Genomic DNA, 20616 nt, shown 5'->3' on the forward strand with positions numbered 1-20616 from the left:
CAGGCAGAGTGGAGATTACATGGACGAGAGACCAGGGCAACACAAACTTCACATCCAAGCGGTGACTTAACACCACGCAGCACGTCATCCCCCATGCTCAGCTCACCAGATGATCCCCAACTCCATCTGCCACCATCTGAATACACAGAGCAGCAGCTCCCGTGTTTGGGCCTGTCGTGTCCCAGGTGAGGCATTTCTCCACAGGGAGCACTGGTGCAAGCTGCCACACACGCTGTGCACGAGGGCAAAATACACCGTTACCTCTTCAGATCCCAAGCAAATGGGCAAGAGCTCGAATGGCAGAAGAACTTCCGAGCAGTGGAGTCATCGGATACAAAAAGCAGCGCACGCCACAAAGAGGATGCCTTGAAAACGTTCTGCTGGGGCAGCGGATTTGAACCAAGCCCAAAGCAATGCTTTTGTAAGGAGCAGGGAAAACACCCAAAAAAATCACTCTTGTGCATATGGAACCACCACCACTATCACCACTTCTGCTGCAAACCAGCAGCTTCGCTTCTAACCTTTTCCTTCCTCCCCAGCCCCAAACTGACCTCTGAAATCCCATAGGAAGTAATGGAAATGTCTTAAATTCTTCACTATAAGAACTGTTACCCCGTGCCAAGCCCAGATTGCAAATATTTAAAGAACTCTCCCAGTCCTAGCTGGGTTTAAGTCGCTTTATAGGAGTCAATTAGAGACTGAGAATTACTTTAATAAGTCAGGATTTCTTGGAATTCGGCTGCTGGATATAGGAATAAGGAGAGGAATTATATTCATTTTAGGCATGTGTTTGTGGTCTCCAAGGCAGAAGCTGTTCCCTGCAAGCTGACAGCCTACTTGGATCCCGACGGGCTCAGTCAGTGCGTATCAGCTGGGTCACAACACAATATGATGCCAAACCCTACCCTGTGCCCGTTTAACATTCAAGCAGCTCAGAAGTACATGCTGTAGCATCTTAAGAGCATCAAGACAGTAGATTAAAGCCAGCTCAAGTACGTTCTTCATTAAAGAAATCCTTTGTAAGGTGATCCAGCGCTCTGCAGGCCCCTGAGGGACACGCTACTGGTAGGACCTGTGGTAAAACAGGACTCCCAGTTTACAGCAGTGCTGGAGAACGCTGTGCCTGGAGCATTCCTGGTGCTACAATAAATGCCACAGAGTCTCCTCTGCGGGAGGAATTCCCAATCCAAACAAAGGAACTCTGCATTGCACTGGCACCGGCTCTCCCTCCCCCAAAGCAAGCAGGATTTAAGGTGAGGAGAAATACTCAGGGTTACACCAAGATGTAGGAAAACAAAGAAATGCAGCTGCCAAAGGGAATCCTTTACCCACCACTGCTCTCACTAAGGCGGCTGTGCCTCCATCACACACATGTGTACAGACTACATTCAGTTTAAGTGCCACGTTCACGCAGTTTTTAGCAAGCAAAGGTCTGCAGAGCAGCAGCAGCCATTTCAGAAGAGCAAACAAGGTGGGAGGAGAGCAGGTGGTTCCGTTTCACCAGCTACTGGCCCTCTGCCCTTGGCTCCTCTTCCAAGATCTCCTCTCACCATCAGTAGTGCTCTGGCTGACAGCAAAAGGCCCGGGATGAGGTCTAAAGGAAATCTCCCTTTGCCTTCACGAGTTTCCTTTTACTGTAACCCAGTGATGGGGAACAAAGATACTGCAGGTAAATGATTTACCTGGGAGGAAGGGGTGCTTCAGCTCACACTGGGTTTCTCCCATGCTCAGCCCTGCACTGAGCACACAAAGCAGCAGGCACAGCGGGATCCACAGCCAGGAAAAGCCTCTGACAGGAGGAATTGCAAACTCCAGACATTTTCATGAAGAGCTAGAACACGCTGCGCTACAACATGTGGGCACACGGCGAAGGCAACCTGGGACATCTACACACACCTGGCTCCATATCAAGTATTTAACAAAGATTAAATCTAGTCCAGCCCATCACAGCCCTCTCCAAAAGCAACAATCAATTCATTGTTGAGTGAGTTATTAAAGGGCCAAGCAACACTCTCCATAATTAAAGAGACTAAGTGATTTTGTTACTGTAATCCCACTTGGCTTCATAGAATGATGGAACAGTTTGGGTTGGAAGAATCTTTAAAGCTCCTCCAGCTCCAAGCCCTGCCACAGGCAGGGACCCCTGCCACAGGCAGGGACCCCTTCCACTGGAGCAGCTTGCTCCAAGCCCCTGTGTCCAACCTGGCCTTGAACACTGCCAGGGATGGGGCAGCCACAGTTTCTCTGGGCACCCTGGGCCAGCACCTCAGCACCCTCACAGGGAAGAGCTTCTGCCTAAGAGCTCATCTCAGTCTCTCCTCTGGCAGGTTAAAGCCATTCCCCTTGGTCTGTCCCTACAGGCCCTTGTCCCAAGCCCCTCTCCAGGTTTCCTGCAGCCCCTTTAGGCACTGGAGCTGCTCTAAGGTCTCCCCTTCAGGAGCCTTCTCTTCTCCAGGCTGCCCCAGCCCAGCTCTCTCAGCCTGGCTCCAGAGCAGAGCTGCTCCAGCCCTCGCAGCATCTCCATGGCCTCCTCTGGCCTCACTCCAGCAGCTCCACATCCCTCTTGTGCTGCTGCCCCAGAGCTGGATCAGGACTGCAGGGGGGTCTCCCCAGAACAGAGTAGTTAGTTTCAAACTTTCCTAAATCCAAGCAGCTTCTCCTCTCCAGTGTGGTTTCCTACTGAAGTGTTTTCCTTTGTTGGTCGTTTTAACACAGCCTTTTGAAGGCCAGTGTTGCCACACTAAAACCTCATATTCTTTCCCTTGGGCAGCAGAATCCAGTTTTGGAGCCACTACATCTTTATGTCCTGGGCTGGCTTATGCAGAAGCCGTTTGAGGAGATGGGGAAGGCAGAGGGGACAGCCAGACAGCTAAGCCTGTACACCAGGGAATTCCCATCCCACCCAGAATCTGGTTCATTGATGGAAAAAGCTCCCACTGTGGGTTTCTGTGAGGTTGATGTTCACTTCAGTCTGTGTCTTGCAGCAGATACGAGCTCCAAGCGGAGGAATCAACTAGATGAAGAGGAGCATCAGCTCCCTCCAGGCTGCGTGCCAGTGCAGGGAAGAACAGCTCCCTGGAAAGTCAGCTTTGTTCCAGGGCTTAGAGACAGCGCGTGAAGCACACTGCTGCCAAGATGCACCATTTAAAGATTAGAGGAGGTCAGCTTCAGATTGCAGGATCGAGTTTTCCCACTGAATGTTTCTACAGTGAGAGAGAAATATTTTTCCCCTTAAGTATGGGTAGGAGATATTAAACACATGAGTGGCTGCACTTAAAGGACCTAGAAAGTGCTTTAAAAGGCCTGGAGAATAGATTACAGGCGATGCTGTGAAGACAAGCAGCAGAGGCTCGGCAAAAGCCACGAGCCTGAGCTCTAGAAACAGCCCACGAAAAGTACTGATCCATGGCAGGAGCCACCACCAGCACACTGACCTCTGAGCTCTCCCTCATTTCAAGCATTTACTGGTTTTTCATTCCCTAGGGATTGAGAGGAAGTCTTAATGAGGACACAACTAAAACCAGAGGAGCAGGCTTGACTCCCTGCCCCTTGTTAATAAATTCCAGGAGACACTGCTGAAAACCTCTCAGTTTGGGCAGCAGGAGGAAGTTCCAGCCCTTGTGCCAGCCTCCTAAACCAACCCTGAACAGCAAGCTTGGCTTGGGCTGCATCTATCACTGCAGCAGGGGCCAAGCTCTGCTCTGCAGCCTTTGTTGAACTAAACCCAAACCCAACAGTTAGTGCCACCTAGGGACCGCTCCTGAGGCAGGGAGGCAGCAGAGCCACACCACAAACAAAGCGTGTCAGAGGCTGATTTACTCCTTGAATGGATGAGAAGTCAAACTGCAGCGAGCAGAGGCTCATGTCTACTTAAATAACACCGGGGAGGTGCGGTTTGAACTGCAGCTTCTCCCCAGAAAGGTACCAATTGGGTGAAGCTTTCCCAGGGGCTGCCTGAGCACAGCTCTGACCCTCCACTGTCACACTCCTCATGTGCGTGAAGAGCATCCCTCAGCTTCAAAATCATAAAATCACAGAATCCCAGCCTGGTTTGAGTTGGAAGGGACCTTAAAGCTCCTCCAGCTCCAGCCCCTGCCACGGGCAGGGACACCTTCCACTAGAGCAGCTTGCTCCAAGCCCCTGTGTCCAACCTGGCCTTGAACACTGCCAGGGATGGGGCAGCCACAGCTTCTCTGGGCACCCTGTGCCAGCGCCTCAGCACCCTCACAGGGAAGAGCTTCTGCCTTGTGTCAAACCTGAACTTAGTTTAAACCCATCACCCTTGTCCTAATAAAATACTCTGGTTCAGGGAAGGGAAGTTTCAAGAAGCTCCAGGTTTATTTAGGACTCGTGTACCTAGCATGAAGTTAGAGCTGGGTATACGGCAGAGAGCCCTCAGGTCTGTCCTAACTCATCACCTGCAATACAAAGGCTGGGCAGCAAATTCACCCAAGCTGTGAACTCAGCACTAAACTGAGAGCAGATCATGAGTGCAGGCTAGACCTGGCAAAACCTAACATTTATTTAACAAAGACTTTAGTTAGGGAGAGCAAATACAACGTCTAAACAGAGCACAGGCTTATTCCTTCCACAAATAAGAGCTGAAGCTCTGCACTACCTTGTTCCATGCTGCTTCCCCCATCTGCTACCTCCGTGGCCCTTGCAGGGTTTGTCTTAAGCCACTGCCTGGATCATGCTCAGCACCACGAGTCCTTTCTACCGATGATCCCAGCAGCTAACACAGCCCCAGCCTGCCACAGGCGCTTCTGCAGGTGCACAGTGATTAATTGCTGCAGATTTCCATATCCCATATTGAAAAAGACGACTTCCCAGCTTGGTTGAAAGGCAGTGCATTAACCTCTGGAACTGGCAGTCATGGATACCAGCTTCAAAAAGATTAATATCAATAGGACAAAATCCCCGAGGAGAGCAGCACATTGCTGCCAGTTTTCCCGGAGCTTTACAAAATAAGGCATTTTTGAGGCTTTGTTTAAGGTCATAGCTTTCCATGCTCATTTTCTAAAGAAAACCCAGAGCAGTTCAGATTTAGGGGCAGAATCCAAGTACTAGGGAAGGGGAGGGGAGGGAAACCAGAAGTTCTAGACGAAAGCTGTAGGTATGGATGAAAAGAAAGGGAGGAGAGGGCAGGAATGCTTCAGCTGCCCTGTTGCCATTGTCAGTTAATTGCCGAGAGTCATCCCCACTCAAAAAGGTTTGTTACTGAGTGAAAGAACATAACTCTGATAGTTCAGTGCGTTCTGCAGCTCCACAGAGGTGCACATCAACACGATGCACACAGCAACAGCTCTGAGATGTGCACTGGGCAGCTCCTACCCTGCGCTCACCACAGCCTGCATCAGAAAGAAGCTGATCGTCATTAAGCTGCCATCTTTTAGTTCTAATTATTTGTCTCCACAGCAGGGTTCCTCCAACCAGCAAGCGAGAGGGAAGCAAGTCTCAAAGGAGGAACTGTTTTGAAGAGGGCTTGCAGCTGCCACCACATGAATGGCTCTCCAAGAACAGTAGCAACTGCTCCCAACTGCCTGCAGAGCTGGGAGGAAAGCATCTCTGCTGAGGCTGGTTTTCAGTGTCGGTTTTTAGGTCAACTAAAACAGCTTTTCTTATGCAACAAGAGCTGTGGAAAGCTCACTTGCCTTTGAGTCTTTGCTTTCATTAATTAGATGGTAATTCAGAAGGCAGCGCTGCCATTTCAAACCCCACAATAAGAACAATTTCACTGCCTTACAAAGCGCTGAAGTGAAACCACTGAGCTAAGCCAGCCCTAGAACTTGACACCGCATTGGATCCTGATGGTCTCTTCTGAAAGGGTGGGACAAGCCAAAGAGATTCCCTGGGCCACATTCCCATAGAATCATAGACTTGTTTAGGTTGGAAAAGCCCTTTAAGATCAAGTCCAACCATTAACCCAGCACTGCCAAGGCCACCACCATGGCACTGAGGCCTCGTGAACTCTTGCAGGGCCGGTGATTCCAGCCCTACCCTGGGCAGCCTGTTCCAATGCCTGAGCACCCTCCGGGGCAGGAATTGTTCCTCAGCTCCATCTAAACCTGCCCTGGTGCAGCTTGAGGCCGGTTCCTCTTGTCCCATCCCTTGTTCCTTGGGAGCAGAGCCCAGCCCCTCCTGGCTTCATTCTCCTCTCAGGCACTTGTAGGGAGCAATCAGGTCCCCCCTGAGCCTTCTCTTCTCCAGACTGAACCCCCCAGGTCCCTCAGCCCTTCCCCATCACACTGTGCTCCAGGCCCTGCACCAGCTCCAGTGCCCTTGTCTGGCCCCGCTCCAGCACCTCAATGTCTCTCTTGTAGTGAGGGGCCCAGAGCTGAACACAGGATCTGAGGTGCAGCCTCACCAGTGCCCAGTGCAGGGGCACAATCACTGCCCTGGCCCTGCTGCCACACTGGAGCTGATACAGGCCAGGATGCTGGTGGCTTCTTGGCTGCCTGGGCACAAGCTGCTCATGTTCAGCTGCTGTCAACTAAGAGGAGAAGTTCAAAGCCAAAACTCACTGAAAGGTGGAGAAGCAGGAGACCTTCTTTGTTCTTCCTCTTTGGGCTATACATAAATAGGAGTTAAGGGGAGACCTGAGCTCACACAGAATAGCAGTTCAACAGCCCCAAGGAGCAGTGCCCTTCTCAAGGTGTCCCATGATTTAAGGGATAGAAAGAAATACTGTCATGTACAGGTTAACTTCAAGACCACAACACGCAGCCCTCAGCATCACCAGAGCCAATGTACAGCCAGACCCAGCCCAGCAGCAGCCCATTCCTAGGTACACCACACTTACTTTCTGGACAGGCTTCAAATAAAGGAAACGCACGTGAATCTTAACCTGAAGGTCAAAAGCACAACTCAAACGTCACAGGCTCCACTTGCACCTTCAGCATTTCCCTTCACTGCTCCTGCCCTGAGCTTCCCTCCACAGAAGCTGCTGGTGTGTTCCTTTTAGGACTGATGCCCAACACTTATCAGGCCAGGGAGGAGATTCATTTACTACAGCTCGTGTGCATTTTATGTTTACCTAAGACATAAGCCAGGCTTAGAGGTGGAAAAGCAACCTGAGCGTGTTGTATTCACTGCTGAGTGAAGGTCAGGGCCGCCCCTGATCCAGTGAACTGCACCACAGCACCTTTGTCTTTGCCATCACTAACAAAGCACCACTTTGCTTCCTTGTCTGCTGATCAAGATTAACACCAAGTATTCAGCAAGCAGCAAATTCCATCTCATATCAGGGTCAAAGCCCCAGAAGCCTCTCCTAAGCAGGACTATCGAAGTACAGCTCTGTATCATCTGTGCAGCACATGAAAGCCAACAGACTGCTCACACAGACAGAAGTCATGGCAACACTGCTCTGGGGAAAGCAAGCCAGGGGTTGTTCAGGTTACCAGCATTCCCTAAGGAGGAAATCCACCCTTGAGCAGCGACTTGTCACACAGTGACCACCACATGGGTGCCTGTGTCCTGAAGGCTGGCTCGGGCATGAAGGAGAAAGAGCATCAGACAGGGACCTGGTCAAAGCCTGCCTCCTGCTAGCCCACTGCAGCAGTCACACGAGTGAGCACTTGTGGAGCTCTGGATTACTGGGAGCTTCTATCTGGAGTTAACATCAGCACGCTGCCAGCCTGCATGTCTTGCAGCTACACCTTCTGTGTGGAGGAGGTTTAGCCTGCATCCAAATGACTGCTGGGTATTTGGTGGGATTGGAGCTCAGCACCTCTGCTCAAGGCAGGTTCTCCAGTTAATTAAGGATCCTTCTTTTGGAGATGTGGTAGCAAAGAACAGCTCATGCAGAACAGGAGACAGCTGCTCAGCTTCCAAATACAGTGCTCTGCTGACTTCTGTGTGAGAGCAACAGGTTCATGCTTGGATTCTATTCATCCCTCCCCTGTGAGGATGTACACGTTATGTGTAATAATACTGAGTTTAAGGATAAAGCAAGCTGCTCCCAGCAACTTCCTCTGCTTTCCCTTCATGTCTTTCATCAGGGACATTGGTACATCAATGCTTGGGCACACAGTGGAGCTGCTCTAAATACACTTAGCCCTTTCTGTTACTGGGAGAGGAGAGGGTGTTACTGGGGAAGGATGATGGTCAGGAAAGGGGAAAGCTGAGCAGGACTCCTGAACTTTGATAGGAAGCTCAGTGCAAAGGCACTGCTGCACCCAGAGAACTGGCTTCATGGAGCAGCCCCCTCCTGCCCTCCACCCTGAGCACACACACTGTGTTTTGAGAGGCTTTAACACACAAACCACACCTCGCAGCCAGGCTCAGGGGCAGGCACCAAACCTGCGCAAGGGAAACCACAAGAATCCACCCCACCAGGATGATTCCCCCCGCGCGGAGCAGGACCTCTGTGAACACAAGCTGGGAACATCAGTGCCTGCCGTTACCTCTGCAAGCTCCACACGCACTTCCCCTCCTCTCCTGCCAGAAGAGCCTCAAGCTCCTCTCTGTGCCCTGCAAAGCCCAGCGCATCTGCAAAGGGGAATCCAGCCCAGGGCAGTGCAGAGGGTCCCTTACACAACCACGGCACTGATTTACCATTAACCGCTGTCAAGAGGTATCTGGGCAGGAACAGGGAGCACTGCTTGAATTACCAAACCCATTCCCACTTCCACTTGCTCCCCTGCAGGCACACAGTGAGCTTTTAGCACCAGTCAGTGCTCTGCAGCCCATGCTGGCACAAAAAACTACTGCTGAGGCTTCTTCATGTTGCAAACTCAGCCTAAGAACTGCTGTATTTATGGCTTCTCAGTACCCAAACTCTTCACACACACACAGAGGATAAACCCTGCTGCCTGACAACAATCAGTGCTCCACAGTTTGAGGCAGAATAAATAGATCACTTCATTAGTTAAGTCCAAGTGATTCAATTCAGCTACTTCCTCCCACTGATCTAATGGAGCAGGTACTTACCCAGAGATGAGGCAGCCGAGCAAACCAAGCAGGCGAGGCACCAGCATCCATCCCGGGGATAGAAGAGAAAGGAGAAGAGACATGCGTTAATGACCAGTCCCAGTTAAACACGGAAAGCCCCACACCCCCTCCAGGAAACCCCTTTAAGCCACAAAGCCCATTGCTCACAGCTGTACTGAACCCGGGCGCTGCAAGCGAACTTCAGCGTCTGACTCTCCCCAGCACAGGAGGTGGACCCAGGCGCTCCCGTTGGGCCACTTCTGAGAAACGCAAACACCGACGGGGGCAGGAGGAAGGGAAAACAAGGAAGGAAAGGAAAACACCCGCGCCTGACGTTCCCGACCGCTGATAACGCAGTGACGCAGGCGGCCCCAGCCGGGGCACGGGCACCGCGGAGCCCCGGGCTCAGCGACAGTGAGCGCGGTGCGAGGCTGTGCCTGTGCCCAGCTCCTCCAGCCTTACATAAGTTGTGGGGCAAACTCCAGCGCTGGATGGACACAGCCCCAGCGGCACCGGGCTCCGGCTGAGCCCTCTAGTGGAAACCTCAACAGAACACCCAGGGGCTTAATTGAATTAACGCTCTGCCGGAGGCCTCTAAACCCTAATCCTCTCCACAAAAGGATCATTAACTAAATGGAGAGGTTCAAGAGAGCTGCGGTGCTCTGAGCCGCAGCAAGGCAGCAACGCGCCGGGGCCGAAACCCAGCCACATCCTCAGCCCCCACCACAGCTCCACCGAGGGTCCGGGGGGATATGGACTGGATAGGAGTGCACAGGCAAGTACTTGTGGCGCACAGCGGGTGCCCAGCACGGTTCCAGCTCCCTTACAGCCACACCAGAGATGGGCACAAGGCTGTGGCCGCACGGCGATGCTGACACCCAGCGCTGTCATCTCCATTGAGGCTGAAACCCCAAACTGCTGAGGATTCGATGTGAACGGCTGAGGGACCTGGGGGGTTCAGGCTGGAGAAGAGAAGGCTCAGGGGGGACCTGATCGCTCCCTACAAGTGCCTGAGAGGAGGATGGAGCCAGGAGGGGCTGGGCTCTGCTCCCAAGGAACAAGGGGTGGGACAAGAGGAACCGGCCTCAAGCTGCACCAGGGCAGGTTTAGATGGAGCTGAGGAACAATTCCTGCCCCAGAGGGTGCTCAGGCATTGGAACAGGCTGCCCAGGGCAGGGCTGCAGTCACCGTCCCTGAAAGTGTTCACACCCCGTGGAGACGAGGCCTCAGTGCCATGGGTTCGTGGTGGCCTTGGCAGTGCTGGGAATGGTTGGACTGGATGAGCTTAAAGGGCTTTTCCAACCTGGCTGATTCTGGGATTCAGCTGCAGCGCTGCTTGTTTAAGTGTTATCATCCACTGATGGCAAGAGCCTGGCAGCAGCTGAAGAGCAGCTCCTCTTTCAAGAGGCAGCCTCAGTCCTTCAGCCGAGGGCTGGGAAAACATCTCCATCCCACAGAGGAGCTGCAAGGAGCACATCCACGAGACTGCTCATTAGTGCGGCAAACAGGAGCGAGAGAGAGCTTAATTACAGGGCAGGGATCGTTCCCTCTGGGTTTGGGTGTCAGCAGTGGCCTCGTGGGGCAGAGCTGCCCCACGGGACAGGCGTTCCTCAACAGAGCCCACAGCAAGCGCTGCCTTTGCTGCGCCACGTGTCTGCAGTCAGCAGCATCCTGCTTGGGGCTCTGAGATGAGCTGCAGAGCCTCAGGCTCTTCCTGAAACAAGGAAGACTTCAGGCACTGCTTGCAACAAAGCTTCTCCATCAGCAGCAGCCCTCTCCACTGAAACTGCTGCAGCCCACCTACAGGTACTGGTGCCCTGATCTGGTGCTGCGTGTGAGCACCCAGCCCCAGCAGCAGCTTCTAAAGCTCAAATCTGAGCTCCAGCCATGCCATTCACCAGGGCAGACGCTGCAGGAGCTGCTGATGGTACAGGCTCATACCCCAAGGGCTGCCACAACCAGGGGCAAGGCTTGCAGGGTGGCCAGGAGATGCTTCACACATTAACTTCCTCCCCAACACCAAGGCAGCCTTCCTCAGAGGGACCCCAGCCCTGCAAGCTGCCAGCCAAGCCCACCGCAGCCCCTCTGGGTTTGGGAAAGCTCTCACAGAGAGCTCTCTGTTTTCCATAAGTGCCTTTTATTCCTGCACCCTCCCTGAGGCTTTTTGGGATGTGCCTGCAGGATAGAGCTGACACGTCCATCCCTTGCCTGAAGATGCAGGAACAACTCCTTCAAGAGCTAATGAGGCCGTCCTGCTTTGACCCGGGGCAGGTTCCAGCACACACCGAAGCAGCAGCGCTCTCCATGTTCACCTCCTGGAATAAATCCCAAGAGCTCCCTCTCCCCAGTGCAGGCAGGGACACAGATGGTCACAGAGATTAAAGCACACACAGAATTAAGCACCCCGTGCAAATGAGCTGCTTCACCCAGCCCAGAGCTGCCCCGTGGTTTGGGGCTCAGTGCTGAGATGCGATCACCACGGAGTGCTGAGCTCTGATAACAGGCTCCTATCAGCCAGAGCAGGAGGCCAGAGAGCTGAGAGCTCTGCAGGCTGTTTGCAAGGGAGGCAGGGTGCAAAGTGCCAGTGCCAGGCTGCTGCTGCCAACACATTCCACTGCTACAGCGAACCTGCCCCTGAATCGGGGCAACCCCACCATGTCCTGGGCTGCATCAACAGGAGCGTGATGCAGGTTGAAGGAGGGGATCCTGCCCCTCTGCTCTGCTCCCCTGAGACCCCCTTGCAGCACTGGGTGCAGTTCTGGTGTCCTCAGCATAAGGAGGACATGGAGCTGTTGGAGCAAGGCCAGAGGAGGCCACGAGGATGAGCAGGGGCTGGAGCAGCTCCCGTATGGAGCCAGGCTGGGAACATTGGGGCTGTTCAGCCTGGAGAAGAGAAGCTGCGTGGAGAGCTCAGAGCAGCTTCCAGTGTCTGAAGGGGGCTACAAGGATGCTGGAGAGGGGCTCTTCATCAGGGACTGTAGTGACAGGACAAGGGGTGATGGGTTCAAACTGAAACAGGGGAAGTTCGGATTGGATCTAAGGCAGAAGCTCTTCCCTGTGAGGGTGCTGAGGCGCTGGCCCAGGGTGCCCAGAGAAGCTGTGGCTGCCCCATCCCTGGCAGTGTTCAAGGCCAGGTTGGACACAGGGGCTTGGAGCAAGCTGCTCCAGTGGAAGGGGTCCCTGCCCATGGCAGGGCTTGGAGCTGGATGAGCTTTAAAAGTCCCTTCCAACCCAAACCAGGCTGGGATTCTATGAAATAAAACCAGCAGCACCAGGAAAAAGCCTGGCCAGCAGCAGAGATCAATCCTGCACTCGGAGAGCTTGTGTATTCCCACTGAAATGCAGCTTGAATGGATCAAGCAGTGCTGCAACCCCAACAAGAGCCATCTGCAGCTCCAAATGCTGCCCCAGCACCTCTCACAAAGCACCAAGCACCCACAGGCTGGCAGCAGCAGCGAGGGAAACCCACACCAGCCCCTGCTGTCTTTCCTAGAAGGCTGACTCTTGGCACCCACTGAGGCACAGGATCTGTCAACACAGGACACCAGGAAGGATCTGACCATTGTGTGGGTCCAAGAGCCTTTCCTGAGAAAGGCAAGGCTTTCTGTGACTGCCTCCCTGGGAGGAGCTGCACCCCAAGCCCAGGGGCACGTCAGCATCACCAACAATGGGTTTAAACCTTATTTATACTCAGAAGCAGGGAGAAAAACTTGACAGGAATGGAATTCCTGCTCAGCACCATCCCAGCTGCCAGCCGGTGTTTGTAAGGGATGGGTTTCGAGCGATGTGATGACACCGATGACCACGTTTGCTATTAAAAGCCTCCGCTCTGCACCCCAGGAAATCCCTGAGCAGCACTGATCCCATCTGCCAGCCCCTGGTGAGGCTCCTCACAGGCACAGATCGGCCGTGGCTGATTCACACAGGAGAGGTTTCACCTCCACATCAGACACAGGCACCTCCAGCACAGCATCAACAGACAGAAAACCACCTTAGAGCCCAATGTGGCTCAGGGCCAGGGCAGCATCTGCCCTCTGCTGCTCTGTGCTCAGCATCCGAGTTCATGCAGATGCAGGGAGGAGACTCAGAGCTGATCTGTCCAATACAGACCCTCAATGCACGGAAAGAGCTGCCCTCGAGTTTGGCAGTGCCCACAAACCCACCTCCAAGGGGTTCTGGGGAGCAGATATAAAAATACAGGGCCCTAAAGTAGCCCTAAAGCACTGCTGCAATCAGGGGACAGCCCCCAAGCAGGGATCAGGTCCCAGAGGTCACGCACAGCATGACAAATGCTGTAATGCATCAGCTGTATTAATGCCCTGGCTACAGCGATGCTGCAAGGCATCAATCCCCCCCAGGGCTGCTTTAACACCGCTGCACTCAGAGCTGGGCCACTCTGAAGGTTTTCCAGCACACGTCAAGCCTCATACCCCCTTGCCCAAACCCAGCTCAGGTCAAGCATTCCTGATGTAATCACCTACATGAAAGGAGTTAAAAGCCGCCTCTAATAAGGGGACGTATTTGTGCCATCAGACCAGGGTCCCTCCTCCTCCTCTTTTGCTGCTCACCAGGGTGCCAAAACTTGCCTCACACTAAATGAACCAGCAAGAACTCAGCCTCATTCCTTGCTTCCAACCCTGGCTTCCCCAGGAGCCGCAGGTTTCTTAGTCACCTATTTACAAACAGGAGCAGAGAGCACTTTAACAGCATTCAATTGAACAGCACACAGGATGTCAGTGGCTTTGTGTTGGCAGAAGGCTTCGGGATGAGCAAATGGAAAAGCAAAGGCAAATCCTACACCCCAAAACACCTCCCCGGGGCCAGGCCTTCCTCAGGCTGGTTCCCAACAGCCTCAGCATCCTCCCAGCAGCATTTTCCCTGCTGCCTCCAAGCCACCAGGCTGCAGGAGGCAGCAGAAGTCACCTCCAGCCTCAGAAGCACAGCAACATCAGAGCCCAAGCTCCCTCCCAGCCTCTCCTCCTCAGACCTGCAAGTGAGGAGCAGTTTTAGAGCTCTCCCCAAGCTGCAGGGTCCAACGGGCACGAGGCTCAGGCAACACAAAGCAGTTTGACCTGCGCTGCCTGCCCCTGAGCACTCAGGCCAGGAGCCCAGATGGTTTCTCAGGGGGCATCAGGAGGGGATTGGAGACAAACCATGCTAATTGGATAGACCAAGATGCAAGCAGCTGCTCCAGCCCTCTTGTGAGCCACAACAAACAGTTTCATCCCAGGAGCAGGCGTGGATTAAATGCCACAAATGCCCTTTTCTTTCCTCTGCTCAAAGCGCCTTTTCCCTCACCACGGTCCCAAAACAAGCTCCGGCCCCGCGGATCAAACCAGGAAACTCAGCAAACTGAGCACAAACAATGGCAGGAGGATTTTCCAGACCTTCCAGCCTGTTTGGCAAGCCCCAGATTATGTAAAGCACCGCTCTGCTGTTGTTGGGGAACCCGCTGGCACCACGTGCCCGTACCCAGCACCACAAATCCCTTCCCAAGCACTTTCCACTGCAGCTATTACCAACTGCCTTTCATTTTACACCTCATTCTTACGGGATTAATCATCTTCCCAGGGTCGGGGGTTGTTTTCCATCCTGCCCAGGTGCTGGATACTGAACTGGCTGCCCTGGAAGAAGTCTCCTTTGTGTCTACAGGGTGGCTTTACAGTGCCGCTGTGCCTCTGCCCAGCAGTGATGTATCCCTTCCATCACTTTAATCCTTGGCTTTTCCACCAGCTGGGATATGCTGGAGGGCTCAACTAGTTATCGCTGCACACACATCCTTCAGGGAAACAATACAAGAGGCTGGACTCATTCCACACTCAGTACCCAGCTGGATAAACCCCGCTGGCACCCCAGAGGCAGGCGGGATGGGAGCCGCATCCCTGGTACCCGGCTCCACACACGATCCATGTCCCCTGGCAATGGCCTCGCACATGGTCCCAGTGCATTTGCCTAATTAACACCTAATGAAGTAGGGAGATCCATTGTGGCCTGTCCGGGGAGCAGATGTGCCCCTGAACCAGGCGCTGCTGTCTTCAGGGTGAATCAGCAGGAAAGGCTCAGGCCGGGATCTCAGCCCTGCAAATCCAAGACCCTGCTGCTCCATCAGAGCCAGGGAAGGGAAATGCTCTGTTCATCAGCAGCCTCTAGTGGGGAGAAGCACACAGACGGGGTGGCAGCTTCGGATGGACCCCACCAGCCCTTAACACACAGCCCCATGAGCCCACCACTGCTGTCCCCCCCCAGCTCAGCTGCGGATGGCCTGGCATGGCCCTGATGGTCACAGTGTAGGGACCCTGAGAGCACCATGAACTCCAAGAGCCATGGACCAAGAGAACCACAAACCCCTCAAGCCATGAACCCCCCAAGCCATGATCTGACCCACCCTGGCCCCAGCGGAGCATCCAGTGTGTGAGACCGCTCAGAGGGGCCGTTCCCCTGCACTGGCTGTGGTCCCCCCCCCGGGCTATGCATGGAGAGTGGCTGCAGCCCCTCCGCAGGAAACCTGACCCAGAGCATCACAGTAACCACCAGTTAGTGAAGAAAAACACCTAAAAGGGACCACAGCCACATCCCACCCTTCCTGAGCAGCTCAGGCTGGGAGAGCTCCAGGCTGATGCTGGCTGAGTCCCTCCCTCCCTACCCAAACCACACCTCGGGCACCCCCACACCTCCAACACACAGCACCCAGAATGGCCAAAAGCCACTTCTGACCCCAAACCTCCAGCCCCCATAGCCCTGAGCCTCTTCCCTGGCTGGGATCACGCACAGGGGTAAAACACTGCCCAGAACGGATGGAATCTGCGCTCCGGGCAGGACCATCTGCAGCCTGATCCCTATGAGGAGCAGCTGCCGTGGAGCTCGGGAAAAGCTTCTCTCTGTATGAAATCAGTGGCACATCCCTGGGGAAGAGCCGATGCTTTTCCTTACCCCGGGAGCGACCCTCCCCAGCGCGCGGTGCGGAGCAATGCGGCTGCCGGCGACTCCAGGCTGCAGGAGGAGGTTGAGCCTCAGAGCAGCACCGCGGCGCATGAGAAGGCACTTTCAGTGCTCGGCAGCGATTCAAACCCTCTCGGGAAGGCCTCGAGTTCCTCTGAGGCGCGAAGCGAGGGGATGCAGGAGGAACCCGCTGCCCGCGGACCGGCTCCAGCACCACCATGGGTGAACTTTGCGCTGCCGCTGAGTCGCCGTTCCCATCACGACACGCACCAGGCACGTGCCCTGCTTGGGGTGAGGAACAGGAGGAGCTGCCAGCACCACCACGAGCTGGGGGAGACCCACGTCTACACCCGCCCCGGGGCTTGGGGAGGGAGCCGCACACCCAGTGTGGGGACACACAAACTGCTCCATGAGTCCCAGCCGCCTCCTTGCAGACACGGGCACGGAGCCGCTGCATCACCATCAGCACCAGCAGGGGCACGGGAGGAAGGATGAAACCAAACAGGGAACCTCAGCCCCGTGTCACCCAGAGCTCTGTGAGGAGCCAGGTATGGCCACGCTAAGGGGTTACTCCAGCGGAAAGAGGATGAAGAGGGGAGCGCACGCGCTGCCACTGGCAGCCCTGACCCCGGCTCTGCCAGAGCCGCATCCCTGCCTGTGCTAAAGCCTTGGGAAGGGAGCCTCAGAGTGATGGAGAGGGCTGTGCACTGCTCCTGTACCCCAAGGTGGCTCAATCCCATGGGACAGCAGAGCTTCCCTCGCACCACCGGCTCCTCCATCCCTGTCCATTTGCTCTGGCTCAGCCAGTCCTGCTGCTGGACGGTGCCCAAGCATGTGTGATGGTGCTGGGGGGCTGCTGGGCTCCCCCCCATCAAATCCCAGCCCCTTTGCGCAGCCTGACCTCGCATCGCCCAATGCCAACCCCTGCAGCAACCAACACCCCCTGACCCTATGGGTCAGCCCCACAAGCAGAGCACGTGTTGACTTTTCCCACGCGGGAACCTTGGTGTAAGTCAATCCCTGGGCGAGGAGGCGGCTGCCAGCAGCACCGGGCCAAGGCACCACCCTCCATTGCAACACAGCCCTAAAGATAGCCCCGGCCACGGGCAGAGGCACTGCTTGGACCCGCGGCACTGCCGAGCCCACCAGGACATGGGGAAGGGCAGAACCCTCGGCACGGAGCACGTTCACCCTCGTGGTGCTACCGCTGCAGGAGGGTGGAATTCAGGAGGGGAAGAGATTGGAGGAACCGAGGAACCACCGAGTCCTGCCCCACGCTCCTCCGGTTGCAACATCAGCGCAATGCAGCCGGGTCTAGAAGGGGATGTGGGGAGAGAAATCCCCTGCTCCTGACCGCGCGGAGGAGAAGTCGATGGAGAGGTTTTAATGCTGCCCCATTGAGCGCGGCATTGATCCGCGTTGGGATGAGCATTGATGGGAGGAGGAGGAGGAGGCCCCCGGCGCTCCGCAGCTTTGGGAGCTGTCCCGGTGGGTGCAGACGGGTCTTGGAGAGAAGGGAAGGAGCGCGGGAGCTCCAAGATGGAGCAGGAGTGACCCCCGTGAGCACCAAATCAGAGCCGGACCCAGATGCCAACTGCCTGGGGGGGGGAACCCGGCTCCCCAAGCGTGCACCAGTGGGAACAACACTATGGGGGACCCAGAACCCCATTCACCTGCCCCCATCTGCCCTCCTGAGCCCACTGTGGGGCCCCCCTGAGCACCCCCAGCCCTGCCCACCCCCTATCCTCCTGCTCAGCCCCACTCCTGGGCCCTGCTACAGCCCCAGGGCACCCCAGTTCCCCCACACCCAGCCTGACCCCACAGTGCCCCCCCCACCCCAGAGCACCCCACATTTGCTTCCTGACACCACAGGGCCTCTCCCAGCCTCACAGCCCCCCTATAACCCCCCCTGCTCCACAATTGACCCACTGTGGGTGCCCCACACCCAGCCTGACCCCCCCAAACCCCAGAGCACCCTAAAGCACCTCCCATGTAGCTTGGCCTCTGCAGGTCCCCCTGCACCCCCCATCCCCTCATCCCACATCTCACCTGACCCCAGCACAGATCCCCCACCCCACAGCACTCCATGTCCCCTCGTAACCCCCCCCATAACCAGCCTGACCCCCAGACCTTCATGTGCCCCAGAGCACCCCAAGTCCTCCTCGGGGTCTGACCCATTACAGGCCCCTCTAGGGAGCCTCAAATCCCCCAACTCCAGAACTCGCCCAACCTTCTTAGAGACCCCCCAAAGTACCCCGGCTCCCCCATGCCCCCCCGGCCCACAACCAGCCTGACCCCCATGTGCCCTAGAGCACCCTAAGTCCCCCTTGGGGACCAGACTGACCCACTACAGGCCCCTCCAGGGAGCCCCAAAGCCCTCCAACTCCATAACCCCCCTGACCCCCAACAGCCCCCCCAAGGTGCCCCTGCTCCCCTATGGCCCCTCCTGCCCCATACCCGCCCTGACTCCCCCAGACCCTCCCCTGTACCCCCAAATCTCCCCCATGGCGCTCACCGGGCCGGGGTCCCGGCTCCGCTCCGCACCGCGCTGCTCCACCTGCCCCGCAGGCCCCGCCCCCGCTGACGTCAGCGCGCGTCCCGCCCCCCCCGCTCCGCCGGCCGCGCCCATTGGTTGACACCACCGCCCTTCGGAGGGGCGTGGCCGGCGGAGCGGTGCGGCGGTGGGCGGGGCGGGCAGGTGGCGGGGTGACGTCACGGCGGGCGAAGGGGCGGAGCCAGGGGGGTTCCCAGCCGCGTTGCGCTCCGTGACGTCACCACCCCATATAAGGACAAAGGGCGCCCCTGGCCGGCTCTGGGTGCCGCTGTCACAGGGGCAGAGCGGGGACCCCGAACCGCGGCTTTCGGAGGCGTTTTCCCCGTTTTCCCCCTGTTTTGGGCTCCCCCGGGGCTGGGGGGGTCCCTGGGGAGCTGCAGCGTAAGGGCAGTGGGAGCCGAGGTGGGGCTGGCGCTGTCCCTGCTGCTCACCGGGGTCCCTGAGCAGCGCCAGGGCCACGCCTGGGCTATCGGGGACGTGCAGGTGGCTGCTGGAGATAAGGGGCAGCGGCTGGACCGTGCTCCATGGACCTCAACACCCCCTCTGCTGGTGGCCCTGCACTGTCATTGGGTGCCTGTTGGGCTGGGTCCCCTGGTGTGACCCGGGGCAGGCCGAGACACCCGAGCTTGGGGACAGGGTGTCCCATGGGGATGTGCCTGGGGACACTGGTGAGGTCTGACCCTGTGTCTCCTCCCCCCATCACCCACCTCTCCCTACGGAGCTCTGAGCCTCCCCCGAGGAGGAGGAGGAAGGGCTGGGGGGAAGGAAGAGCAGGGGGTGGCAGCAGGGGAGCCCCTGCCTAATGTGGTGCTAGGGATGAAGCCATAAGCTGTTAAGCCACCGCAAAGCCCTGGCGCTCCCGCTCCCTCATCACCGACTCCTGCCCACATCTGCTCCTGGGTTATTTATAACTGGGAATTAAGGACTGCTGGGTCCTTCAGCAAGGAGAGGGGGGGACCCCTTGCCCCCCCCCAGCATGGGCTGTGTAAACACCAGCCCCACAGCTGTTTACAAGGGGGAGTAGGAGCAGATGATCCCACATGGGGGCACTGGAGGGGAATCCAAGCAGCAACCTCAATGCCAGGGATATCAAAAATAAAGAGAGATTTATTAGCAGTGAGTAAAGTGCAACCTCGGCGTCGTTTTCCACTCAGGAGCTGTGTAAATGGTGAGAGACAAGTCCAAGGCAGAGCTGGAGGGCAAGGGGAGGGCAGGCCCAGAGCAAGGATGTGCTAAGAGGATACAAAACCTGTGCAAGTGTTTAGAACACAGTGGAAGAAGAGCAGATGAATTATTTACAGCTCCAGCTGGTTACAGGAGGCTGAAGGCTCATGAGCTTCAACAGGCTGAGAGCAGGGAAAGGGCTGAGATGTGGGCCCTAAGCTGGCACCCAGCTTGTATGGATAAATGGGACCATCCTCCAGCATCAGGCTCTGACTGCACTGGGAGGTGTGGGCAGTGCTGCAGCATGGCTGCTGCTTCCCCAGGGATCATCCTGGTTTCCCCTTCAGGGACACCCAGCACATGCTGCTACCTTGGGAATTCCAGAGGGATTTGCTCCATTTACCAACAGGGGCATTGTCCTTGCCAGGGCACCAGAGCTGTGTTCCCCCATCCCTGGCAGTGTTCAAGGCCAGGTTGGACACAGGGGCTTGGAGCAAGCTGCTCCAGTGGAAGGGGTCCCTGCCCGTGGCAGGGGTTGGAGCTGGAGGAGCTTTAAGGCCCCTCCAACCCAAACCAGGCTGGGATTCCATGACTTAGGACCCACCAGCAAAGACCCTGGAGCCGAAACCCAGCAATGGATGCGTGACCCTTTCAGACCTGGTCCACCCATTCCATGCCAGAACAGGTCATGTTCCCACCCATGTGAAGCTGCAGCCCGGCTGGATCCTTTCTTCTATCCAGAAACCCCTTTCACAGGAGGCCCTGAGCCACACTGGACACCGCCGAGCTCGCTGTTGCCTTGCCTGTGCTGTCACCCTCACCAGCACACCAGGACAGAAGGAATTTAACAGGGCACAAAGGACAGCGCAGCCAGAGAACAGTCAACCAGGGAATGACCCAGCCTCTTTAGGAGCAGAGTGACCTGGAGCACTTGAGACGTGAAAGGTGGGCACAAGGGAAGAGCTTTTGCCACCCTGCTGGATCCAACCTGTTGCTGGAGACAGGCTGGAGCCACGTGGCTCTGATCC

The 20616-nt window shown here is 56.2% G+C and overlaps 1 protein-coding gene across 14 annotated transcripts in view; it reads right to left on the reverse strand.

Moving 5' to 3' along the window:
* Nucleotides 1-18514, reverse strand: part of EPB41 (erythrocyte membrane protein band 4.1) — a 90639-nt gene extending 72125 nt beyond the window's left edge. For 8 of the 14 annotated variants that reach the window (XM_080632155.1, XM_080632154.1, XM_080632166.1 and 5 more), the window contains exon 1: nucleotides 8932-9086. In XM_080632155.1, coding sequence (XP_080488281.1) covers nucleotides 8932-9014 — 83 coding nt within the window. In that variant the 5' untranslated portion in view covers nucleotides 9015-9086. Of the gene's footprint in view, nucleotides 1-8931; nucleotides 9087-18385 lie in introns of those variants that run through there. The other 6 variants (XM_080632153.1, XM_080632164.1, XM_080632161.1 and 3 more) reach the window with 3 other exon arrangements.
* Nucleotides 18515-20616: the final 2102 nt, after the last annotated feature.

Source organism: Psittacula echo (assembly GCF_963264785.1).
Source record: "Psittacula echo genome assembly, chromosome: 21".
Lineage (NCBI taxonomy): Eukaryota > Metazoa > Chordata > Aves > Psittaciformes > Psittacidae > Psittacula > Psittacula echo.